Here is a 26924-nt window from a genome sequence, read left to right as displayed (position 1 = left end):
CAACATGGGAAACCGTCGTTCATTAAGGTACAACATAAAACTGCGAACTGCGGTTTTAGAGGATATCGCCAGCATGTACCACAACTATGCTCTAATGAAAGCCCACACTATTAAAGACCTGCGGCGTGAACTGTTTGGACAAGATGTACAAATCATTACCAACTAGGGCGAGGGGGAGTGTTTATCGCGGGCGGAAATGGTCCGCTCCGTTTTTTAAATTTATTTTACAAATCCAGTATATAATAATATAGATAAAAACATTGAGAAAATCCGATTTACTTGTGATGTTTTATTTGAAACTGACAATATAAATACTCAATACAGAAGTAGATACCATTAGAAATTTATCTTCAATGTAATAGTATGTATATAGAGTGAGTTTCCTGTAGACTGTCTATAAAGTGAGTCCCCTGTAGTCTATATATAGAGTGAGTACCCTGTAGTCTGTATATAGAGTGAGTCCCCTGTAGTCTGTATATGGAGTGAGTCCTTTGTAGTTTGTATATAGAGAGAGTCCCCTGTAGTCTGTCTATAGAGAGTGAGTGCCCTGTAGTCTGTATATAGAGAGTGAGTCCCCTGTAGTCTGTGTATAGAGTGAGTCCCCTGTAGTCTGTATATAGAGCGAGTCCCCTGTAGTCTGTATATAGAGTGAGTTTCCTGTAGACTGTCTATAGAGTGAATCCCCTGTAGTCTGTATGTAGAGTGGGGACTCGCTCTATATATAGAGTGAGTCCCCTGTAGTCTGTATATAGATCGAGTGCCCTGTAGTCTGTATATGGAGTGAGTCCTTTGTAGTTTGTATATAGAGAGAGTCCCCTGTAGTATGTCTATAGAGAGTGAGTGCCCTGTAGTCTGTATATAGAGAGCGAGACCCCTGTAGTCTGTGTATAGAGTGAGTCCCCTGTAGTGTATATATAGAGAGAGTCCCCTGTAGTCTGAATATAGATTGAGTTTCCTGTAGACTGTCTATAGAGTGAGTCTGTAGAGTGAGTCCCCTGTATATAGAGTGAGTCTTTTCTACTGTAGATAGTTCGGACTATTCTAAGTACTGGAAAAGTGTAAAAAACGACTCGACCAACGACTCGACCAAACCCAAAAAGTGTAAAAATGACAAACGTTGTAAAAAGTGACTTACGAACTAAGAATTTTTCCGGGCTTAAAAATTATCGATTTTTTTTAATGTTCTACCCCTTGGGACTAGCAATTCAAATTATAGAAGGGTTGGGGCGTAACATTTTCATTATCCATCCTACATTTATTTTAACTACATATTCTTTTTTGTCTTTTCGAGACGAAAAGGATGGTATAAATCAAACTCATATAGCTTAAAACATGAAAATTTGACCCTCAAAAATCTATGCATATACTTTGATATTAACAGGTTGAATAAGCAAACGCTGAAACAGCTCTCTCTCAGTACAGTCAGACGTTTTTACAGCAAAGGATTATTTTGATCTAATATTCAGTCCTGAGATCATTAATGACTTTGTGCAACACACTAACAATTATGCATGGTGGAAAATGCAACAGAAAGGTGAAGAAGACCGAGTATGGTATGACATCATGGAGGAAGAAATGAAGGCCTACCTCGGGTTGAACATCGTAATGGGGATCAATCAGCTGCCATCCTACAAAGACTACCGGTCTAAAGATTTATTTCTTGGTAATGAAGGAACAAAATCCATCATGACTGTTCGAAGGTATGAAAAAATTACCGAGTATTTGCATGTAAGTGACAGGGCAAATGAACCAGCTAGGAGAGCCAGGAATTTTGACAAACTCTACAAAGTGAGAGAAGTCATTACAATGGCAAGAAGAAATTTCAACAATAACTACAAACCAAATGGAAAATTGGCCATTGATGAGGCCATGATTAAATGGACTGGAAGACTTATCATTCAAGCAGTATTTGCAAGCCAAACCAATTAAGAGAGGTATCAAAGTGTGGATGAGTTGTGACACAGAGAACGCTTTTCTCACTGACTTCGATGTTAGATGATGTAAACAAATGTATCTAGATAGACAATGCATTCTTTGCATTTTTTTCTGCATAAGAACGTATAGTTAGGTTTTAAACCAAATATATTTAGAAAAGTTTGCTGACATTTTTTATATTTTTATCTTTATTCAACAGAAATTCAAGCCAAAAACAAGAAGTAATAATAACCTCAAACCAGCAATCTTTGAAAATGCAAGAATGTAGAACCCAGCAGTAATTAATTGCCAGAGTCCTGCGGTTCAAATGTTCCAGTACCCGTCGGCAACACTTCTGTACCTAGCAGTATGCTCAAGACTTCATCAATCAGCAACACACCTGTACCAGTCAGCAACTTGAAAGAATCCTGCTATACTCGTGTGTTTGTGCCATACAATAACTCAATTGTACTTAACAGTCAAGATGAGCAACACCTCAGAGCCTTGCAGTTACAATAAGCCTGTGCGAGTAAGCAACTCGAAAGAACCCTAGTGTCATACTCGTGTGTTTGTGCCAAATAACAAAATTTCGAATGTAATTCTTTGAGGTTTTGGATCAACTGTTCTAATAATGATGACTGTGCTATTCAAAATCTCAACACTCTTAGCCTATGAGCTTTTCTCAAAGATTCAGAGTTTGATGATCTGTGGATTCAAAGGAGAATATATAAACATGCCCCTTTTTCCTTGATGCCCAGATTTACTGTGGTTATTTTTGTTTTAGCAAACATGACAAAGGGCAAAGCCACTTCAAGGAAGCGACCAGCTTCACCCCGGCCCGCTCCAAAGAAGTCCAGCCGTCACAGTGTAGCACCACACAACCCGTCTGCGGAACAAGAGCCTGCAGAGTTGACACCCACCATAGACTACAAAAAACTGGCGAGACACATCGTCCAGGAGCAGGCACGGGCCCAAAATGCAAACGTTCCCCCAGAACAGACGCCTCCCAATTCACTGCACCAAATGGATGGGACTTGTGAGGACATACCCACCACTTCCAACCAAGCCATTTCAAGTGACAATGTCAACACCATCCTTGACGCAGTATTTCAGGGCAGCTCGGCAGCTAGCACCGCATCTGGAGGAATGTCAGACACCCATTCCATACTCTCTTTTACACATTTAGCACATGGGGCAGGGACACTTTTATCTGCATCCTTGGCATCATCAACTCAATTAGCGTACCGGCGATCATGGCAACTCCTGCAAACATTTCAAGGTCAGGGAGCTTTACCCTTGCGTGTGGTTGACATATGCAACTTTATAGCCCACTAGCATGCATCCCATTTTAGTGCAAGTACAATTTCTTCCCATATTTCTGCCATAGGCTATGGTACACAAGATACTTGCATTACCGCACCCTACACAGATGTTTATTGTGAAAAAGATACTTAGGGGTTGTCACAGGTTGTCTCCCACAGTGGATTCACGCCTGCCAATTACCAGAGATACCTTGCTTCAGATTATCAAGGCTATACCCCATACCATTTCTGTTTTGGATTATTGTATCATGTTAGAAGCCCTTTTCTCTGTTTTCATGCTTTGCTTAGACTTGGTGAGGTCACAGTGAAACAAGGCATCACATCAGATAAAGTCATTCACCTTCAAGATGTAGAGTTTCAATACAATGGCTCAACTCCCTCTAGAGTGCAATTAGTATTGCGCTATTTCAAAACCCAAAAAATGAATAAGCCTGTCACAATTTGTGTAGAGAGCTCCTCCGAACTGGACCATTGCCCCGTCAAAACATTACACCGTTATCTGTCGCATTCAGGTCATACATCTGGTCCACTTTTTCAATATAGAGATGGTTCTCCAATTACATACAATTATGTTTCCAAAGAGCTTTCAAACATCATTAAGTATGTGGGTCTCAATCCTGCACTATACAAAGGTCAAAGTTTTCGCATTGGGGCAACAACATATGCAGCACAAAAAGGGTACTCGGAGAATTATATCCAACAATTAGGTCGCTGGAACTTTAATGCCTTGAAACGCTATAGCATCCCTACACTCTCTCTTTGATCAATTCACCTCTCCTGAATCAGCTCATTCGTTAGTGAAGTTCAAATATTTTATGCAGGTCAGTGTTTAACTGCTGCATCAAGTTGTTGGCTTATTTCACTCATTGGCTGTACCCGGTATCTTTCTATGCAGGCCAATTTTTCACCTTATTATAACATTTACCAAAGATGCCAGTGTTCTACTTCCCTAAAAATGGGGTTTACCATGCAAGTCAAGTGTCGCAATTATGAGGTCATTATGCAGGTCAGTGTTTAACTGCTGCAACAACGGGGTTACCATGCAGGTCAGTGTTTAACTGCTACGGAAAAACCTCCAATCCATTTCCCTTCCCACTTTAAAGTACCTGTTTTAGGCATGTTTGCGTGCTGATTCACCAACAGGGTCCAACCGAAATATCCATTAATTACCTCCGCGATGGTTGAATTGTAGTAATGTTTTTCACAACTTATGTATAAATGTTTTGAATTTGTTACACAAGTTAAAGGACAGCTCACCTTGGATGGCTCTGAATATGATTAGTTAACTCTTTCCCTACCACTGACGTATATACACGCTTATTTTATCTTCTCTGTGCTCGCAGTGACGGATAAACCCGTCTGATATTACCACTAGCTAAACCGCATTGTCGTATATATCCGCTGTAAACAAATACATGCGCAATCGTACTGACTGATATATCCGCTTTTTTACACATGTTACATTAAATGTGATTGGTTAGATTGGAGAGATTTCCCATCTCTGAACCAATGAAAATTAGTTTTAGGAAAGGTATATCTGTAATACAATACGTCAGTTTTCCATATTAGGTTATCTATTAACAAGTACAAAGGAGCTTTCCAAAGCGTTGTTTACACTATTCGAAGCAAGTCAAGATGGCGGAAAACATTCTCGATATATTTCTATCAGACGATGAAGATTTTGAATTTGAGGGATTTACAAATTCAGAAATAGATGGAACGGAGACAAGAAGTATTGGAAGTGATATTTCTTTCTCCGATATTGATGATTCCTCCTCGTCCGAAGAATCAGAAGAGGAAATAGACGAAGAAACTTGGACAAGAACGCTCTCCAGACCAAACGTTGCCGAGTTTAATGAGCAAGTTGGAGCAGCTTTTGTTTTAGAAGAACATAAGAAACAATTAGATTTCTTTCACAAATTTTTCCCTGTTTCTTTAATCGACAAAATTGTAGAGGAAACAAATCAGTATGCTGCGCGATGCATTGAAACAAGGCCGGATAAAGTGTGGGTCCCTACTACCTTTCTTGAAATGATGGCGTTTTTGGGAATTCATGTAGTATTTTCCGTCATAGGAGTTCCTTCGTACACCCTTGCATGGAAGTCATTGTGGCCCTTTGAGCTTCCAAGTATACCTTCCATTATGACAAGGACACGTTTTGAGAGAATTTCCAAATACTTTCACATGAACGATACCAGACAAAATCCACCTAAGGGACGCCAAGGACATGACAAACTGTGTCATATTAGACCAGTAATTGACAAACTTTCTGAGACATGTTTGGAAAACTACAGTCCTCATAAAGAACAGTCCATTGATGAAGGAATGATAGCCTTCAAAGGAAGACTGTCATTCAAACAGTACTTACCGGCCAAACCCACAAAATTTGGAATAAAAGTGTGGGAGCGTGCTTCACCACACAATGGATACGTACATGAATTTCAAGTGTACACCGGAAGAGTCGCAGAGAGAAGACCAGAGGAAGGGTTGGGGGCACGTGTGGTGAAGGACCTAACTCGGAAATTGATTGGAAAATCGCATGTGATTTACATGGACAATTTTTTTTCGAGCCCAGAACTGTTTGAACGCTTGTTACGTGAAAAGATCTACTCTTGTGGCACTGTCCGAATAAATCGCCGTGGAATGCCAGAAGCCATCAAAAGTGCCAAATTAAAGAACAGAGGAGAATCCCTTACAATGCAGAAAGGCAACCTAGTAGCAACAGCATGGAAAGACAAGAAGATTGTGACTTACCTAAGCACAAACTGCGATCCTACACAGACCAGAGTAGTGCAAAGACGTCAAAAGGATGGGACCCTAAAGGATGTGTCAGCTCCAAGTGTCTCTGAGCTATACAACAAATATATGTTTGGTGTAGACTTGGCTGACCAAAAGAGGATGCAGTATTCCACTTGCAGAAAAGCCAAAAAATGGTACAAGTACTTGTTTTGGTTTTGTTTTGATGTTGCACTTGTCAATTCCTTGATTTGCATGCAAGAATCGCCAAATCATAAGTTGCTGACCAAAACAAACAAGGAAAAAAAGAGAACACAGTTGGACTTCCGAATGGCATTGGCGCAGCAGATGATCGGAACATTCAGAGGAAGTAGAAAGCGTAGGGCACCTGGAGTGACGGGAAATTGTGGGGATGCACATTGGCCCATTCAATTTGAAAAAGCTGGACGATGTAAGGGATGTGCAAAGCAGAACAAGAGACACGAAGTCTCTACTGGATGCAGACAATGTAATGTTAGACTGTGCATAAAGAATGACTGCTTTTTCAAGTACCACCAAGAACTGTTAAAATGAATTAATTACACTTATTGTGTATATTTCAAGGAATGCTATGTAAATATAGTAAATGAAAGCCATTTTTGAAATAATTAACTTTTTGGGGTTTATAAAATTGAATTTATAAAATTGAAACATCACTGAATAAAAAACTTTTTGAATTTTTAAAATATTCCAATAAATAAATGAGATATTGAGAGTTTTATGTGTGTACCATTCATTCCAGCAGCAAATCTCCTCAGCTGCAAAATATCTCTGGTAATTAACCCTCACACTGCTGCTGCAGTGAGAGATAAGAACTGTGTATAGTAGTGAATGGCCAGAGCAGCTGTGGTAGATAAGAAGTTAATCATATCTTTGGCCCTTTTTGTTCGCCATCTTTTTGATTGTTGTACATTTTGGAACAAGTTTCCAAGGTCTGTATTTTAACTAGTCATTGTTTGTTATTTGTGATAATCACGTATGGGGAAAATCAGGACAGATGTGTTGAAATCCTGTGTAATTACATTGTATGTATCTACTGATTTTCCCCTGTTTGAACTGGTCAGTACCATATTTATTTGTGAAATTATCTATATGGGGGAAATCAGAAATGATGGGTTGACATATTGTGCAAGATTATGACAGTGTTCGTGGATCGCTGATTTCCCCCCTTCTTTGTATGAATCTTTATCTTCATCATTTGTTGTCTAAAATAAATGACATATTTCATTCTCATACAGTTTTACAGTGTTGATTTTTAAAGCAAAAACAAGCTTCGGTGAACTGTCCTCTTGAAAAGGAAATAGTATGAGACATAGAGGTATTTTTTTTAACTCATCACCCTGATGCCTACCTGTTATACAAAGAACATTGTGCAAATTGGGGAAAGAAACCTGTGCAGTCCCTTGTTGGTGAGACCAGCCATCAACCAATTATTGTAGGGGGGGGGGGGGTGTTAGTAGTAAATCCCAAAGATATATGCTGTACATTGATTGATTGGGGAAAATTTGCCCACTGTTACTTAATTTGCAGTAAATCTAAAAATATCTAAATCAATGCTGTTGAACTCTACAAAAATTGAAATAATTCCTATGCATTGAGACAATTTAAGACATTCAACAGAATACACTTGTAGAGAGGAGTTAATCTCATTTCTTTCCATTGATAAGTTAATGCATATCTCAAGAAGATTGAATTGTGAGAAATGGGCAAACATAATTTCACCTTTTTAAGAATTCTTTGCAAACTTTTCCAAAAAGAGGCTGTGGTGAAAAGAGCCAAAATCAGGGATCAACTAAATTGAGTAAGAAAAAAAATTGTAAAGGATTACTAATACATAATTAATAAATGAAAATAAAATTGACACATAAAAGTGGATAAAAATATCCCAAATAACTCTTGAATTTTCCCGACATTTGTTTAGAACACACACACATGTATATTTACATTTCCAATGTTTTTCCCTTCGATGTCTTTACAAATTGTAATGAGAGCCATTTCCTCATAAATACGATGCAATTGTGAACATCTTCACAAATATAATATGCCTAGTATAATGGCTGGGAATTCCAAGAGAAATGAAAGTAAAATTTAGATATATTTTAAAAATTTCAAATTAATTCATTTTGAAAAATACATGGGGCATGAACTGAAGTCTTCACATCAGCATACTTTTCATTAAATGCTAACGCACACGCACCTCGTGAAGTATCCTGGCATAAAGCATCGCAGTTCATAACTTCATGTATTTTCCAAAATGAAATTTCTAAATTATCACTACTTTACAATGACCCAATGACACGTACAATAAAAAATGTATTGCACCTGTTTCTATCCTTATAGCAGTAAACTTCGATCAATTCTTTGGTGTTTATTGTGAAAACAGATGTGTGAGCATGGACAAGTGATTATAGATCAAGATTTTGCAACCAAATATGTATAGAAAAAGATAAAAGGCTTTCCACGAAGGTTATAAAATAAAATACCTGTATATAGAAACTAAAAAACTAATCGAACTCCGACATACAAATAATTATTTTTATGGGATTAAACTATGAAACAACTTGAAAATGATAGCATAGTTTCCTTTTAGGGGCTGAATTCTTCCTCTTCAGATATTTGACTTGTACATTTATTTCTATTCAATGAAAATAACATCAACATGAAAATAAGTGATTTTATAGTATTTGCTGATCCTTGTGTAACACTTTCATCTCCTTTACTCATTTTTGTATCTAACTGCACATCACCATGAAACATTCCAAATCCCTACAAAGGAATGTCTTCTTTTTCCAGAAATCTGTTTCAGAATGATCAAGTATTCTCTGTCCACACAATGCAAACATTGAGGTATAGCAGGGCATGGAGTATACTAGAGAAACTAGCTGCCCCCTGTACTGTACCCTCTATGACAGCACGCAAATTGGCAGTTACTAAGTTACTTGAAACCAAAAAGGGCTACTGCAGTCCAATTTAATGCACCGAATGTTCCCACAGCAGCACAATGGACATCAAGATTCCATGATAAGGAGAGATAGGCACTCAAATGGCAGACACAAATTGAACGTTTTCTTTTCTACACACAAGTTAAGTTAATCTGTTTTTCACATTGAGGTTGACTGACAATGTTCACTGTTCTTCTGTCTTCTTCACTCCATCCTAATCATCACTTAAAATGTCTTCTTCACTCCATCCTTATCATCACATAAAATGTCTTCTTCACTCTATCCTAATCATCACTTAAAATGTCTTCTTCACTCCATCCTAATCATCACTTAAAATGTCTTCTTCACTCCATTCTAATCATCACTTAAAATATCTTCTTCACTCCATCCTAATCATCACTTAAAATGAAGGACTGTGCATACAAGTGTTTACGATATATAGCTGGATTTCTGTCTAATCTGGTTCTAGGAACACATTTCACTTCACATCGATCAGGAAGAATAAGGTGACAGTATGAAGTGATTAGAACCAGCTAGAGTCTTATCTTTGTCGATTCTTCACCAGCATCTTCCTTCTCAGCTTTTTCATTCATGTATACAAATAACTTTTGAAACACAAAGAGAAAGCAATGTTCATCTCCTCTGTTCTTTGCAAAATGTTGAATTTAAACTAACAGTCTTTTTCTTAAAGTATATGAATGTCTTTCCTGAATTTCTTTTCCATGCAGTCCTTTTCATTTCAGAAAATATAAACGCTCAAAACAATTTTTCAACAAAAATTTCTAATTTCTATTATTTTGTAATGACAACACATTATCCAACATGTTTTGCTTTTTCTCCTATTAAACTGACAAAAGTCAATTTACTAAAACAGAAAGCAACCACTGAACAATAGTTGTCTATTCACGGAAAGTTAATCCAGCACTAAAATTTCACATCATTTTGTTTTAACATTCTACAGAAGTATGATGTATATTCCAGTTTGTACATTTTATATGAGCCCAATTCAACTCCCTGAAATGGAATACAAGTGTGTAAACCCCCATTTCAACAAACTGAACAAAGCAAATAAAAAGCATACATATTGCTAGATTTATAAAATAATTTTAGCAGTACACTTGGGGGGGAAAAAATCTGTTTAAGGAGGTACTCTACATTGTCACGATGCCTGACTTCGTTTCAAAACATGGATGAAAATATTATATTTAAATATCAGCAATATTTGTCTATTCATTCAAAAACCATTGATTAGCCGAGTAGCTCAGTAGGTTAGCACATAGACTGCTGAACTGTAGATCACAGTTTCAAGTCTAACAGGTTTTAATTTTTTTTCAGATTGCTTTCTACTAAAACTGCATTTTTTGACTAAATAAAGTAAATTTGAAAGTTTTCGATTTCAAATATTGTTGTACATACCCTCCACTTTCAGCCATATCAAAATTCTCTGGTGTAGCATACCTCCTTAATCACTACATATATTAAGGACCAAAAAAAGTTTTCTTGGCAGTAAACTCATGCCTAACGTCACCAACACTAAAACATTATACCATTAATAACAAAACTTAATAGGGTATCCATGCTGGTTTTTACAAGGAAAAAGTGTCAGAAACCCTAGATTTGGTAGAGTAGAGGCTAACTTGCCCGCACTTCAGATCTGCAGATTTCCATGTATATCCGTATCTTTTCCGTATTTTAGATGCAGAAAAAATGGATGAAATTAAGAAAGTAAAGAAATGAGGAAAAAATCTGAAAAATATGTGGAAAAAATACGGAAAGTTGGACTTAGTCTATTTTCAATCAGAAACGCTATAGGAATGCAGAACTTCATCTGGAAACAAGATGTGTTTGTGAAACACAAATGCCCCCGATAATGGCCAATTCCAAAGATGGCCAAGGTCACAAGGGCAAATATCTTGGTACCAGTAGAAAGATCTTGTCAAAAGAAATGCTCATGTACAATATGAAAGCTCTAATATTTACCATTTAGAAGGTCACATGGTCAAAAATGTTGGTACCCAAGAAAAGGTCTTGTCACATGGAATACTCATGTGAAATATCAAAGCTCTATCTCTTACTGTTCAAAAGTTATTAGCAAGGTTAAAGTTTTCAAAAAGTAGGTCATACTCCAAGGTCAAGGTCACGGGGTCAAAAATGTTGGTACCCACGGAAAGGTTTTGTCACAAAGAATACTCATGTGAAATATCAAAGCTCTATCACTTACTGTTCAAAAGTTATTAGCAAGGTTAAAGTTTCAGACAGAATTACAGAATGACAGACAGGACAAAAACAATATTTTTTCAGAGTGTTCTTCATGAATGATTGTGAATATTTCCAAAATGAGGATTTTTAAAAAGTTTAATCCAATTTGTACCTTCAACCGTGACTTTCGAAGTGAGTTTACTTTGACTACAACAATGTGTTTATGAGTACAGATCCTTTGAAATGCATAAAAAATGGATGGGACTGACGGTAGCCAGTGGAGTTGCGGATGAAACTCGAGTGATTTTATGACCAAATATTGAACAAGCCTCGAAGTGGACAATTCAAAGAACTGCACATGGTTGCAGATGTTTGGTTTTATCAATTTATCTGTTTATTTGTTGACAGAGCTTTTAATTGTAACCCTTACAGTTTCATTAGGATGTAATAATTATTCCCATAAGAATTTAAATGAGGTTTATTGAAGAGTTTTCTTTTTTCAGCATTTGTTACAGATTTCCTTAATTCTGTTACAGATTTCCATATTTCTATTGCAGATTTCTGTATTTATGCATATTTGTTACAAATTACCGTATTTCTGCATTTCTGTTAAAGATTTCCATATTCCCTCATTTCCATATTTTAAAAATTTATCCGGAAAAAAGAGTCCCAATACTCCCATCCGCATTTTTTCCATATTTTCAATGCGGAAAAAATCTGGAGATCTGAGGTGCGGGCGTGTAATAGTCTCCAAGAGAATTTGAACCCACTTCAAAAAGCTAAGATTCCCCTCCCCGTCTCTGGTAATCAGTATCTTTTGACTATAAGTGCATGTCTACACTTGAAAATGAACACTATCTGTTATATGTGAATAAGGGACAGATTTCTCAAACTGTGCAAAACCAGGGTTTGACACAAAGGCACATCTGACTGACCAAGTCTACTAAATGACGAGTCCTGCAGCCAGGTAAAATGTCAGTTTTCTAGTCCAACTGATCGTGTTGGAAAAATAAACAAGAAACTTTATTTTATTCTAAGAAATAACTGCAAAATCTTTGTAAATAATTCTAAACCGCATGACAACTGAATGTGTATTTTCAGTTGTAAATAAATAATTCTAAACCGCATGACAACTGAATGTGTATTTTTAGTTGTAAATAAATAATTCTAAACCGCATGACAACTTAATGTGTATTTTTAGTTGTAAATAAATAAGTTGCAGCCAGAAGTGATGTTGTACAACATCTACTCATTGCTGATTAAAAATGTGAATGTGTAGAAAGTTTAGTTTCCAATAAATAGATATAAATGTAATTAAGGAATGTATTTTTAAAAAAAAAATTATTTTATACGATATAAATTGGTTTGAGGCAGTTTACGTTTATAAACCACAGATGTTAGGTAGGTCTAGTAAAAATCATTTGAAGTGGCCCGACTGTTCTAAGTGCTCAAAAAAGTATGTAGTGTACTGCCAGGAGCACTGAACTATGGAATTTGACATTCATTCTTAATTAATTAAAAGGTACAAAGTACAATACATTTTAGTAATCATGTTGAAACACATCATTCTGACATTATTTCAGTAAAAAGTTCTGAATATTACTTTCAATACACACTAAACCAGCACATTTCAAATCTAAATCTTGCTTCATGTATCACTGTCACTTCACCAATCAACAATATTACAAAGTAACAAGACGTTCATTCATTGTTTCATTTCAAATTTTCTTGCATTCTTTCTCTTCCTTTTGTTTTGTTTTTTTTTTTTATTTCATAAATCTTTGTTACTTCAAGGGTTGTTTTTTTCCTTTGGCCTTTTTATGATTTTTTTTCTTTCTTTTTCTTTTTTTTAAAAATTCTTTTATACAACATAAAAAGAAATCTTTATAAACTACATGTCACAGCAACAATCTATAGTTGTTACATTTTTTCACTAAGAAATCGCTGTCTAGTTTACAAGGATGCGAGGTGATAAACTACAGTGGAAACAAGATTAATTTATAGAACAGCTTTGAAGGGTAGAGTTGAAGAGCAAAAACTTTGGCAGTAAAGTAATTACTAATTTATGATTATCCAAAAATATGAAAATCACTATAAAATTTCTTTATCATACTTTGAAGAGGCACTATTTATCTTGTTTTCCAATGTTGTTAATCACCTCACACACCCAACAAACCAAACAGTGACTCCTATACATCTATATTTGAAATAAAAATGAAAATATAAAACTGACATATCAAAAATACTGCAGAATAGAAAATATGCGACAATCCATGTTAATTTCCAAAGTCCCTGACCAGTAACCACTGACCTTTCATGAACTGAGAAATTTACATCCGGATGCAAGTTTTGGAGAAATAACACATTGAGCTTCAAAAGGCTATCACATCTCTAGAAAACAATTGGAAATGTAAATTTATAAATAATTTAATTTCACATATGAAATGTGAATTTTGATTGTTTTATTTCATTTTATGGATATTTTTCATATAATACAACCCAAGTTAAAGGTCTTACCATATGACATCCCATGAAGAAAAGTTTATCAAGTGTAAACTTTAGCAGTGAAATAAGAGTGCAACTCTAGGATTATCTAAAAATATGAAAATCACTCTACATTCTTTATTGATACTTTCAAGAAGCACAACAAATTCTACATCAGCTCCAATTGAGCCAAAATTCTAAATACACATTCACTTATCAATGGATTCATAACAAACTCTAAAGCAATTAATCTAAAAGTTGTTTAAGGTGGGTCCTTGGTCCTGGATTTTTTGGGGTTTAGGAAGCATTTTTTTTGTTTGGAATCAATAAATTAACATTCAGAGTAATGAAAAAAGGCAAAACAGTTAAGGATTTCCATATTGATTTTTATTACAGACACCACTGAAGTCATGTACCCCTATGTAGATTTTTATGAAATTCATTGGAAACAGTTATTTGTTGTTATTTTAAAATAAAAACAACAAAATATCTTTTGAATTGCATTTATTTATTGGGAAACATGTTAATAACTAAAACACATGTCATTTTCAATATGTTCGAGTTTTAGAATGACATGTCCAAAATGTTATAAAAAAAAAAAAAAAAAAAAATGTGGACGCATTTTCCTTATAGCATATGGTTTAAATATCATTTTTTCTGTTTATATTAGTATATGTACATCTGTTATAGTTATTTATGAGAAAAAAATCCATACCTTTCCTTAATACTGTATATACTCGCCTATAAGTCGGTCCACCTATAAGTCGGTTGTATTTTTAAAGGTTATTTTGTAGGAATTTGCCATTGACCCGCTTTTAAGTTGGTACACATTTTTGTCAGAAACGGTTGACAATTTCAAGTCAATGCTCTAGTGTTTTTATCTATGTTTCAAAAAATATTTTGAGAAATTAATAATTATGAGGTGCTCCATATCCAAGCCATATCTGTTTGGGGTTTAAATGCAACCCTTGATCTATTACATGTATGGGCAATGATCACTTGGTTACCTAAGCAATTATTAATGGTCTCCTAATTACTAGTACCTGACACCATGTTTACTTAGTGGTAAAAACTGTTATTGTGGGATTCAGGTATAATTCATTGTATCAACAATCGAGTTTTTAAGAGTCAAGAATGATGATCTAAATTATTATTTGTTAACAATATTCAATCTTTTATGAAATATATTTCACCGGTATACATATGAATATTTCAATATTAAATTGGGTTCGTAGTTCAATTTTACCAATAAACGATAGATTAGTTGAAATTGAAAGAATATCAGTTACCGGTAAAAATAATTTTCAAAATAAATAATATATACTTAAAATAAATAAAAATATGTAAATACTTGTACTTCATACATAATTTTAAAATACATAAACAATACGATATGTCTAGATATTTGTGATCAATAATCATTTGTGTGGTAGTATATACTGTAAATTCAAATCTATAGCTTCCAGAGTATGTATATACCCCCATAAAAAAACGATTTCTAGCGCCATACAGTTGAGCCATTAAAAATTGGCTCAGGATTAAAATTTTACACAATTTCATGAAAAGACAGATGATTCCTTTTCACCTTGGTAAAATGTTTGTCAAAAATAAAGGAAATCTATCTCATAATAGACTTGATAAATAATTTAATGAAAACAGAGCTATTGTCCTTGGATTCAATATTTTGAAACACATCATTGGCTATTCAATATAACCAAGACTTTTGAAATAATTTATGGCTATAAAAAGATTTTTTACAATAACTATTGAAAAAGGCTCCAACAAAATTTATGTTCCTGTCATTAAATCATTGACTTCGCAAAATACTATACACAGGAGTGTGGAACTATGTTGAGAGTGAAAAATTCAAGCAGTGGCAATTTACAAAAAAAAAAATTTTTTATAACAAGTTTTTCATCCAATCAGCATTGTTGTTAGTAAGTCATCACTTTAAATTATCAAATGATTTTTCTATTCCTAATTATTTATCAAAATTCAGAAGACATCAACAGTGTTTGCAAATTCATTATCATCACATCACGGTTGTGAACAGTTTGATATATAATCTCTGAATGTATCTGGATCACCAATCCAAGTTATACATAAATTATACTAGTAAAGACGACCTCACTTTAATGAGAACAGTACATACATGCCAACTTTCCTGATTTGTGCGGGATTCTCCTGATTTGAAGCAGTTGAAAAGACAAATCCAGATATCCCGATCATGATTGCAAAAATACCCCTGAAATCCTGATTTTCTAAAACTATCTCCCATTTTACGACAACAAACCCTGATTTCCAACCGGAATTTGAAATCCCGCATCATTTCGGAGTCATTTCTGAACTGGTAAATCAGAAATCGGGACAATAGTCAGTCATTGCTGTTTACCTAATAGTCAGTCATTGCTGTTTAGCTGTGTCGCGTGGTATCAGGTGGTGTAATTTACCTGGTCTGCCTATGTCGGGATGTTTATTGGATAGTGGGAAGCATGTTTTGATAGTAATTAATAGGGAAGACGGATTTCAAATTGACATATCCTTTACACAAACGTGAATGACAACGATGAGTGTCACCATCAAACAATCGGACATTCCTGATTTTTGCCTCTCGCTGACAGCATTCAAAATATGCAATAGGTATGTCAAATATATTTTTTTCCAACTATAATAATATAGGCTATCCGAATCTATCTGTATACAGCGATGTATTATATAGTCTTTGTGATGAGTAATTCGCACAAGTCTCTACTGAATTTTATATTAGCAAGTAGCCTTAATTTAAAAGTAAAAACGTATATTTTGATGTGGGTTTTTTCCCTGGTATTTATTTCAGATTTCATCGGTGCAAAGGTTTTGTTCGCAAACTTCATAGCATGGCAGATCACTCCTTTTCTGGTTGCAATGCAGATTGTTCCATCAGACTCTGCAAGCCCATGTTTACAGACAAGCAAGATCGTCTTTGTAGTCGTGCCTAAATGCATGTGCTTAATTTAAATTTTGATATATAGATCAGCCAATGTTTATATGGTGTAAAAGGATGCAACTTTAAGTATTATTTGATAAAATGTATGTGACTTGCTCTTGGAAAGGGTGTTTTGCTGAATAGCTAGATGATTTTAATAAAATAATTATGTATATCTTTCAAAGTGGTTTTTTTTAAAAATAGTTTTGTTAAAGTTAATGGTCAAACACACTTGATGTTGTGTTAATATATGATACATGTACAATGATTAGATAGATATTTTATTTGAAAAGACAAATATTTATTTTCATGGTAAAATGTCGTGAATTTAGAGCTTTGAAAAAAGGTCACAGCGCGCAAAATCCCCCATGGGGATTTTTAAAAGTTGGCATGTGTGAAAGTTATGTTCTAGGATTTTAACTCTTTCCCCCTCACAAGTGCCTCTGGACGCCTATCCCTTATTTCCACACAAGAGTCTCTCGACACCCGACTGTTATTACCACAGAAGCGCCTCTCGACGTCTCTTCGGTATTTCCTCACAAGCGTCTTTTGATGACTCTCTATTTTAAGATCAAATGATATCGAGACTATGACGTAGACAAATTCGGAGTAGGTGCAATGTTGAAGTAATACCATTGGTCAATAAAAATAAAGTGTGTGTAGTGTCATCAAAGTATGTGTACCTAATAATAAATAGGTTTATTCCCATGCATGGTAAGAACAACGAAAGTTGATTTCCAACATGGCGGACTTGCCGACAAATGCAGATATATTGCGAGATTATTTTGATTCAGATGACGATTCCAGCGAGTTTGAAGGTTTTCGGATGTATTTAGCAGTGATGAAGATGACCATGAATCAAGCGAATCTGAGACAGAAAATGAAGTATGGAGTGACGACCTCCGTCGCGTCACTGTTGATCGTTTTAGTCAAAAGACTGGACCCGTTTTTCCTGATAATTTTGATGCAGGAAATGCAAATGCCAAGGACTATTTCTATCTAATGTTTAGTGATGGAATGATTGCAGACTTTGTTAGACATACTAATAATTATGCAACGTGGAAAATGAACCAGAAAGAGCAAGACGATCCCGTTTGGTATCGTACTACAGAGCAAGAAATGAAGGCATGACAATTGTAATGGGATCAATGAACTACCATCTTACAAAGATTACTGGTCCAAAGATGTATTCCTTGGAAACGAGGGAATTAAATCTATAACGACGGTACGCAGGTACGAAAAATTAACTGAATATTTTCATGTTCAGTGACAGAGCCAGTGAACCAGCCATGGGTGCCCGGAACTTTGACAAACTCTATAAAGTTCGTGAAGTTTTGACAATGGCCCATGGGAATTTCAAAAACAACTATAGACCACACCAAAATATGGCCATTGATGAAGCGATGATCAAGCGGACTGGCAGGCTATCATACAAACAGTACTTGCCTGCCAAACCAATCAAACGTGGCATCAAAGTTTGCTGCGACTCCGAGAGTGCATTTTTGACAGACTTTAACATATACTTGGGGAAATCAGCTGATGTTTCAAAAATTATCATGTTTACTTTGATAATTACTTCACCAGTGTGAAACTCATGGAAGACCTCCTAGCCCAGAAAATTTACCCTTGTGGGACAGTACGGACGAATCGTCGAGGTTTTCCAAATGACCTGAAAGGCCGCTTACGCATGCAGAGAGGCGAATCAAAAATCCGTCAAAAAGGGAATCTGACAGCCTCTGTGTGGCAGGATAAAAAGCCAGTTGCGTTTCTAAGTACCCTCAGTTATCCACGTCTACAAGTGCCAATGACAAGACAAAATGGAAGGCAAGTCTTGCAATTGACCCAACCTCATGCTGCAAATGAGTATAACAAATATATGAACGGTGTGGACAGACACGACCAGCTTACGATGAAATATCCTTTGGAAAGAGACAGCAAAAAAGCTTGGAAGTATATATTTCATTTCATGATGAACTGTGCAATTGTAAACGCATTTATCATGTTTACAAGCTCATCCCAAAGGAGAAATTCACAAAAAAGATTCACTCATGTGGATTTTAGGATGGAATTGGCACACCATCTGATAGCTAGCTTTGTGGAAGAAAAAGGAAATCTACACAAGGTGCAGATGCTGTTGTTGACCCTCAAAACTTTGCTGGACATGAATCTACCCACATGGGTTCAAAACGTAGGTGCCATGTTCACACCAGCAGAAAGGAAAGAAAAGAAACTGTTTATGGGTGCAAAGTATGTAATGTACATTTGTGTAAAGATGGATGCCACTTTACATACCATAATTGACAATGAAAATGAAAAGACTTGGATTAAATTTGATTTTGTATGGCATTTAAATATGAAATATATCTGTGTTTTTCAAATGTGTTGACAAATTTACATTAAAGTATCTCTGTGTGTAATTTGAAAAATGGACTTTTAATAACATCAATTTGAAGGTGAGGTTATTCTGAAAAAGAAAATATATAGTTTACTATACATTTATCAAATAATTATGAATATATAGCATTAAAACTAGATGCACCATCATTTATTTGTTTATTTCTGAAACTGCCTGAGGAAATGAGTCTTATCAGTACTGCAGATCTGTGAGGAGATAAGGCTACAGCAGCCAAACAGTACATAGTATATAAACCAGTGTTATCTTTATAGCCCTGAGGGGAAAGAGTTAATGTATGGTACAGGAGATAATGTTACATCATTGCGTCATGTTATGAAAGAGCAAATCAAAGTCCACATCAACAGAATCCTGAAGGTAACTGAAAGAAAGATTGGCACAGTCTGTTGCACCAAATTTGGAGTACTTTTTTTATTTTAGCAAATATTCTAAGTATTAAATTACAAAGTAGCTTTAAATTAGAAATTTTTTTATCGACCAAGTCCATTAATTGATTGATTGAATGTTGTTAAACATCCCGCTTGAGAATTTTTCACTCGTATGGAGATGTCACCACTACCAGTGAAGGGCTGCAAAATTTAGGATTATGCTTGGCGCTTACAGCCTTTGAGCAGGGTGGGATCCTTAATTATCGTGCCACGACTACTGCAACACGGGACATCGGTTTTTGCGGTCTCATCCAAAGGACCTCCCCATTTAGTCACCTCTTACATCATGCAAGGGGTACTGAGGACCTATTCTAACCGGATTCTATTACATAGTGATGGGCAATCGGACCAAAAACCATAATCGATTATTGGCAATAATCGGACACATGTAATCGATAATCGGAATTGGCATTTAAGTGTTTTCCCCTCAAAATAAATAACAGAATCATTAAATGTATGGAAACAACATTAGACTTCTTTGTTTCATTTTGTTCACAGGTGAATAAATCAGAATTTCAATATATCAAGTAATGGAATTTATCTATAATCTCACAGAGATAAGACTCATTTATTTGACTGCTGAATGTCGCTGTTACCGTCCTTCATATCTCTCGCCATTTTGTTTACTTATGTTTGATCGGGTTTGACATACAGAAAATAAAATTTGAAGTGATTTCCGATTTTGTTTGGTCAATGATGTTGACGACTTTTATTTCAGCGATTTTTTTCTACCCACTGCTACTGGTACCAGTACCCATTCAATTGATCATCAATGCCGTCAATCTACCTGAATTGGGTCCGATATTCGGCCCCATTCCCATCCCAGAAAGTGCCCTTTTTTCCCAATTTATAAGTAAAAAATTCCCAACTCGAACAACCCTCGAACTCGGGAAAAAAAGAAATAAAAAAAAAACACACCCTGTATCGTGTTTATCTTTTCGGTGTATCGTGTTTATCTTCTCGGCGTCTAAATGACCGAGATGCGTTTTATTTGAAGCGTTTGAGTGGTCCTGATAATACAGCAAATTGTACTAGGAGAATTCGTTTAACAGATATAAAACATTACGCCGAGTTTTGACTGAAAAATAGGTATTGGCCTGAATATGTTCTAAACCATTAATTTAACTTTTAAGAATTTAGGTATTACATTATGTACATGTTACAGCGTGTTTTGTGTTCTCGCAAGGAAAACATGACCAGTACGAAATCGCGTACGAACTGATGAAAAAAAAAAAGTCGCACAATGCGAAGTATTACAGGAAACAAATTGATCAGAAATCAAAATCGAAATGCAAGCGCATCTTAGCTGATCGACACTTGACAAAGGCGATGAGCCAGAACAAAACAATGATGAAATCCAAAGCAGAAGTACAGAATTAGCGAGTACGTGTGCCGTTATCTGTATGGCGCAATCTAATTCGCTGATAGTTCTCATTAATATTCCAAACGAAAGGTTATATGGACATGACCCTCTATTGGGTTACTTCAGATCCTTGTGTAGCGATCTACAATTTATTTTTCTTCTCAACATTGCCTTCTTTCTAAATATTAGAGATACGGTTGTGAAGCCCCCATTTTCTCCAAGATAAGTTGTATGTCAGATAGTTATGTTATTAGAAACGACTTACTGATAAAATATGTTATGATCTACTAAAAAGGGGCCTAAACAATCAATTCCGTAAAGAACAAATCAAAAAGTAGCTAGACATTATTTTCTAATATCTAATATTCATCAACCTAACACAATCAATTTAATCACATTTAATACTAAAATAATCACTTGCCCCATAGGGCAAGTGTGCATTGAGTTTCACTTGTCCAAACTGGGTTTTCACTTGCCTCAGGCCATCGGACAACCGTTAATGTCAATCCCTGCAGGTAATTCAGATTCTGTATGCTTACACCAGAGGTCAACCAGGTATGTTCCCCTAATATGAATACTCATGTGAAATATCAAAGCTCTAGCACTTACTGTTCAAAAGTTATTAGCAAGGTTAAAGTTCCAGACAGAATGACAATTACAGACAGGACAAAAACACTTCTATCTCGGAGGCATAAAAACAAGGGAGTTTTCAGGATCACTAGAAAAATGACAGTGACTTCAGTGTTTGAAATTGATTTTAAACTTGGTATAGACCACGAGTCTATGCCAAAACAAGATGACATAGACCTCATCGAATTGGCATAGACTGCAACATTGAAAAGAAATATCACAAAAAACATTTTCATTTACTTCTAATTAGCTGCAATAATGTAGCCCTATCCAATTTTTTTTTTATTCTGACGTTTTCGGGATAGGGCTACAATTCCATAGGATCTCCGTAATGGTGCAAAATAATTTCATGAATAAACGATAATAAACTCTGTGTATTAGTTCCAAATGTTGTTTACACCAAAAGGAGTACCAACTTTGTGCTCGGGCATGTCTAATAAAGGTGTTTTTCATTAAATATAATGTACAGCATGCAAAATTCTTCGTCTGCTCCGCCATGCTTGTTATCGCGAGATCTCGTAGGTGGATATAATGAAAAGCCTAAACATTGACAATCAGCGCGAAAATGTAGTTACTCGAGCCACTTCGACAAATAAAGGAAAATCATATTGTTGCAGAAAGAATTTACACTCTGCTGTTCGGTTTTTAACTTGATATTAAATTCAAACCTTTTTCAATACCGACAAAATAGCTTTCGCCTCCATACTTGTCCATTGATGTAAATACTACCTTATATGGCATATGCAAATGACTTGACAACCGGAAGTTGAAACTTCAGTACATCAAACATGGCGCACAAATATGAATCGAGAAATTGGAATTTATCAAAATTGTTGAAAACGGTAGAATAGAGCCTCACAAATCTAAAGTTGCAGGTTGTAAATTTATATATTGACTAAGAAACATAGAATATCATTTTATTTACGTAAAGAAAGTCAGGAAATGTTTAGAATGAGCGCAAATGTTGCGGGAGTGAATCACTCCCGCATTTGCACCATTACGGAGATCCTAAGGAGTTGTAGCCCTCTCCCTAAAAAAAAAAAAAAAAAATCAAATCAGAGAGGGCTACATTATTGCAGCTAACTTCTAATGTACTTAGAAAGTATATTTTCTTTCCATTTCCATAACAATATCCTCTTTTCCTCATAACATTTATCATACATCGACTGATCATGTAACTTGTAAGGTCCTTTGGGATAACTTTAGTGCTTAAAATCTGGAAAATCGGCATAGACAATTTGGTCCATCTCAATCACAATTCTGTTTTCTCAACTTCTCTCTCTTCCTCTTCTTCTTTCTCTCTCAAATCCCACATACCTTCAGCTCATATGCTTTGTTTCTTTTGTTCTTTTTTTGTTGTTTTTTTCTTCTCTGGATATAATATTATTATATATCTGATATACCGGTATGTGCACAAAAATAAAAAATTATATAAAAAAAAAAAACATTGGTTGTTCAAAGAAAACAGGAAGATGGCATGATCAAAGAAGTTCCTTGTCTTTCGGTTGGACAGATATACAATCGTTACACATTTGGGGTTGATCAAGCCGACCAACTCCGAATGATCTACAGGACACATCGTAAAGCCCTCAAATGGTGGAAATATATATTTTGCTTTTGTGTGGACATAGCGATTGTAAACAGTTTCATCTCTGTGAAAGAGTCCAAAAATAACAAAATTGTCGCCAAAAGTGGAAGAGAATTACCAAGGACCAAGCTCAGCTTTAGAACGGAGCTGACAAAACTTCTCATTGGTGGATATAGAGAGAGTAGGAGGAGGAAAATTCAGTCCAATGTCATCAACTGTGAAAATTCACACTGGCCAATTAAAAATAGAGAAAAGGAGTCAGTGCACACAAAAAAAACAAAAGAAGACATGAAGTGATTGTCAAAAGCAACCAGTGTGGTCTTCCTTTGTGAGGACAATGACTGCTTCAAGAAATGGAACCAAAATGTGGATTAAATAACAGTTTATCAGTGATTTTCTGTGTAAATACATTTTTTTTTAGAACTATATGTAAATACAGATTTATTTCATCCCAGTCTATGCGAAAGACATCGGACCGTCGGACCTGACCGATGTGCAGTGCCTCAGGTCCGATGTGTCATTTTTTACACCGCACCGGAATGTCCGATGTCTCAGTATCCGGTTTTAAGCTTTATTATTTTGACGCGGAGTCATTTAAATGTTTGTTATAAGTAAAAAGTATCACACAAATTCAAATACGTAAATGAATATGATTAAACCGCATGGAAAGGATCCCTGGTATAGTATTACTAGTATAATAAATAAGATTTCCTTTGTTTTGCATTTTCACGTGTTTCACTTTTTTACATTAGGTTTTACGGTCTGACAAAATTTGGTTCGGTCCGGTGTGTTCATTGATTACACAGGACCGAATGTCCTGCGTGGTCCAAAAAACTTTCGCATAGACTGTCATCCATAAGGAATGTTCACAAGTATGAGCAAATTATCAAGCATTTTTATAAACTTTCTATTCCACAGAAGGCTGAAAACAGTTCTGTATGTAAATTTAGAGAGAGAGAAAAAAATAGTCCTGCTTTTGGTTGTCAAGGGGGTGTGTCCCCATACCAAACCAGGTTATACAAAAATAACCTGCGTTCCTCAATTGGAATTTGACCAATCAGAGACAAGGATACAATAAGAATTAAATTATAGTAGTTTGATATTACTGGCCAATATAACCCCTTTTCTTATCCTTATTACTGCCAGTGGTTAAATTTTCCAGTCTTTTAAATGTATTACTGGTTGACTTTACCAGTCTCTTGAATTCATTACTAGTTAAATTTACTAGTCACTTAAATTACTGGTTAAAATTATTACCAGTTGAGACAAGGATGCTAGACTAGTTCACAATTTAAATTGGTAATATAAATCTCAGTATTTGGTAAATTTGTTTTGTTTTTTATAGAATAAACCCATTATCAATTTAAACTACAAAACTTCTCTTTCTTAAAAGAATTACATATTCATGGGAATATTACAAAAATTCATATTTATTTAATAATTTTTTTTCTTTTCGCATATTTGTAGTATCAAGTGTTTATAATATCATTTTATACTTTGTGTTACCATTCTAATGTTCACATATTTCATAGACAGTTGAAAGGACCATGCTGGACATCATCTCACAAAGTTGACAGACTTTGCTAGGTTCTAGGATAGACACTTCCGAATGTTAAGTACTGCTAAACAGCAAGACTTGGAACTTTTCTTAATGGTAAAAGGGATCTTTAGAGATACTGTGCTCTATCAGACTGTTAAACAGACATCGATCAGCACATGTAAAATTCCGGGATATGAAATTTACTCAAGGGGCTAGAGCAATACTCGCATTTTTTTTCATAGGGAGAAGCTGTGCAATTTTATGTTACAAGTCGGTTAATAGCTCTTTAAAGCTAATGTTGTATATTGTTATACCAAGTCCATCTTTAAAGATTATTTGATTTAATAGCCTGTGTAAACTGTTTATATTCAATTCCATGAACCATGAAATTGAGCTTTTTACAGCTTAATAAAGCTGCATGCAACTAAATCAAAAGATTGTACTATAAATAATTATCTCACATATTATAAACAAAATTCATCTGACAAAAATGTTGCTTTAAACTTAAATAAGGCTGAATGATGCGTTGTGTTACCACTGCAGATCGACAGTCATGTGTCCAGCCATGTCAGGCCTGTCCACTTCTCCAGATTACAGAATTAAATGAAGAATTGCAGTCCACCAGGCCTGGCTCATCAATGTCCACATGTAGTCTGAAAAGTAATACCTAAATAACTTGCAATAAATGGTATACTTATCTGCCGACCGCCAGTAGTTGCATGTACGATAATAGCATCTTCTCGTTCTGCTCGGATCAAATCATTGGACAAATGGCGCTGTGTTTGTGTGTTGACATCTCCTATAGTAGACAAAATGAAGTCGATGTTCAATGCATTGCTTCAATATGGTAGCTTTGTGCACTTTATAAAAATATGCATGCCCACCTCTAATTCAGCACTGGTGCATTGTCAGCCTTTTCTCCGCAGCTCATGCAGGCCACACAGGGTCCACGCTCTTTCAACTGGCTCGTGCTCTTGCAACTCTAGCATGGCGCGAAAATGTAATTTGAACTCTCAAATAAGGTTACGGTACAACTTGTAAAATTCCGGGATATGAAATTTACGGTAGCAGGTCGTTCCGTCCCACAGTCGGTCCGTCCCTATTAACAATTGGCAATTTAGATACCTGGTATAAATGTAACGTACATTTCATGATTATTGTCAGTAAGAAAAACTGAAAGCATCATTAATGTTTGTTTCAATATATTTGTAAACACTATCTTATTGAAAGGAAGCGTGTTCAAAACTACCGCAAACCCAAAAGAATATATAATTTAAATATAAAAAAAACATGCGAAATGTGATTTGGTAACGTACATTTCCAACTTTCAATAACACACAAATAAATGTCAATAAATCAACTGTAAAGAAATAAAAATCCGTTTGAAGAAATGTTTCCAGACAGTATTAAGAAATTATAATGTTGATAGTAATATTTTGGTGGTTTTTCTTTTTCAAAATTGAATGTTTGGTAACATACATTTCGAAGATTTTAACGAAGAAAGTTAAAGCACAACGTGTGGACATTGCATATGGAAACACGATTTTCACTATCAGTAGAAGAAGACAATTATTTTTTTTTCAAATATAGATTTAAAAGTTGCAGAGAATTTCCAGTAAAATCGGCAATTAATCGTAGTGGATACCCACGAAAACTTGAATATCTGCTGAAACAAACGAGGACCCCCTGCTTGTCCCCCATCTCTCACTCTAATCTACTGACAACTACAGTAGTGATGCATATTGTTTTGTTTTTAAAATAAATAGCCCCAAAAGCATAGTTGTTCCTTTTAAACTTAATGTAGCTTTGAGGAAGGACATCGTAATATAAGCTGGAATAAATGCATATACTATTAAATCATTTTCTTTGTGTTTGACAAAATAGTGTTTTAGTTTTAACTCCACAGTTAATTTAAACCTGATAAAATTTTCCTATACTGTATAGATTTTTTATTCCAATTCCGTTAAGGATTGGAAATATTCGAAATTACTTTATATAACACCATTAATATCTTCATCAAAGAAACATTTTCAAGTAATGTTCTTATTTGTCGCTTTTCCAAGACAGTAAACATCGTATCTGCGGGGTTTTTCGTTTGTTATTTGTTTGTTGTTTTTTTTTTAAGTAAGAAACATATATAAGAGATATAGGGACAAATTAATAAGTTCTGGCAGTGGTACGGTGTGGAAGTCTTACACATATTTAATTTGATGAAAGAAGACAAGGCTAAAACGGAATCATTTGTACATTTCAATTATTGAAATGCACGTTACCGTTATGGATGTACTGGTTTTTCCAATTTCATTGCAGCAGTGACCTCTTAATAGAGCACATTTATTTTATCCATACACGGTAATATGA

The 26924-nt window shown here is 35.2% G+C and overlaps 3 protein-coding genes across 3 annotated transcripts; all 3 read left to right on the top strand.

Moving 5' to 3' along the window:
* The first annotated feature begins 1521 nt into the window (after positions 1-1521).
* On the top strand, positions 1522-1929 carry LOC125664618 (uncharacterized). Its single transcript, XM_048897439.2, has one exon. The coding sequence runs from the start codon at positions 1522-1524 to the stop codon at positions 1927-1929; it is 408 nt and encodes a 135-aa protein (XP_048753396.2).
* Positions 1930-4871: 2942 nt separating this feature from the next.
* LOC130048595 (piggyBac transposable element-derived protein 4-like) lies at positions 4872-6545 on the top strand. Its single transcript, XM_056145569.1, has one exon. The coding sequence runs from the start codon at positions 4872-4874 to the stop codon at positions 6543-6545; it is 1674 nt and encodes a 557-aa protein (XP_056001544.1).
* Positions 6546-17343: 10798 nt separating this feature from the next.
* LOC125673046 (piggyBac transposable element-derived protein 4-like) lies at positions 17344-19122 on the top strand. Its single transcript, XM_056145562.1, has 3 exons — positions 17344-17486; positions 17869-18076; positions 18154-19122. Exons 1-3 carry the CDS (start codon positions 17344-17346, stop codon positions 18985-18987), a joined length of 1185 nt encoding a protein of 394 aa, XP_056001537.1. The 3' UTR covers positions 18988-19122.
* The last annotated feature ends 7802 nt before the right edge of the window (positions 19123-26924 follow it).

The sequence above is a fragment of the Ostrea edulis genome, chromosome 1, assembly GCF_947568905.1.
Source record: "Ostrea edulis chromosome 1, xbOstEdul1.1, whole genome shotgun sequence".
NCBI classification, from domain to species: domain Eukaryota; kingdom Metazoa; phylum Mollusca; class Bivalvia; order Ostreida; family Ostreidae; genus Ostrea; species Ostrea edulis.
The sequence above is the reverse complement of the archived record's forward strand: the minus strand, read 5'-3'. Positions and strand labels throughout refer to the sequence as shown.

Excerpts from the sequence above, each read along its gene's own strand:
- LOC125664618 (XM_048897439.2), top strand. The coding sequence starts at position 1,522 with ATGCAACAGAAAGGTGAAGAAGACCGAGTATGGTATGACATCATGGAG.
- LOC130048595 (XM_056145569.1), top strand. The coding sequence starts at position 4,872 with ATGGCGGAAAACATTCTCGATATATTTCTATCAGACGATGAAGATTTT.
- LOC125673046 (XM_056145562.1), top strand. The coding sequence starts at position 17,344 with ATGGCGGACTTGCCGACAAATGCAGATATATTGCGAGATTATTTTGAT. Across the intron at positions 17,487-17,868 it reads AATCTGAGACAGAAAATGAA|TGACAGAGCCAGTGAACCAG; the intron begins GTATGGAGTGAC and ends TTTCATGTTCAG. Across the intron at positions 18,077-18,153 it reads CAATCAAACGTGGCATCAAA|TATCATGTTTACTTTGATAA; the intron begins GTTTGCTGCGAC and ends TGTTTCAAAAAT.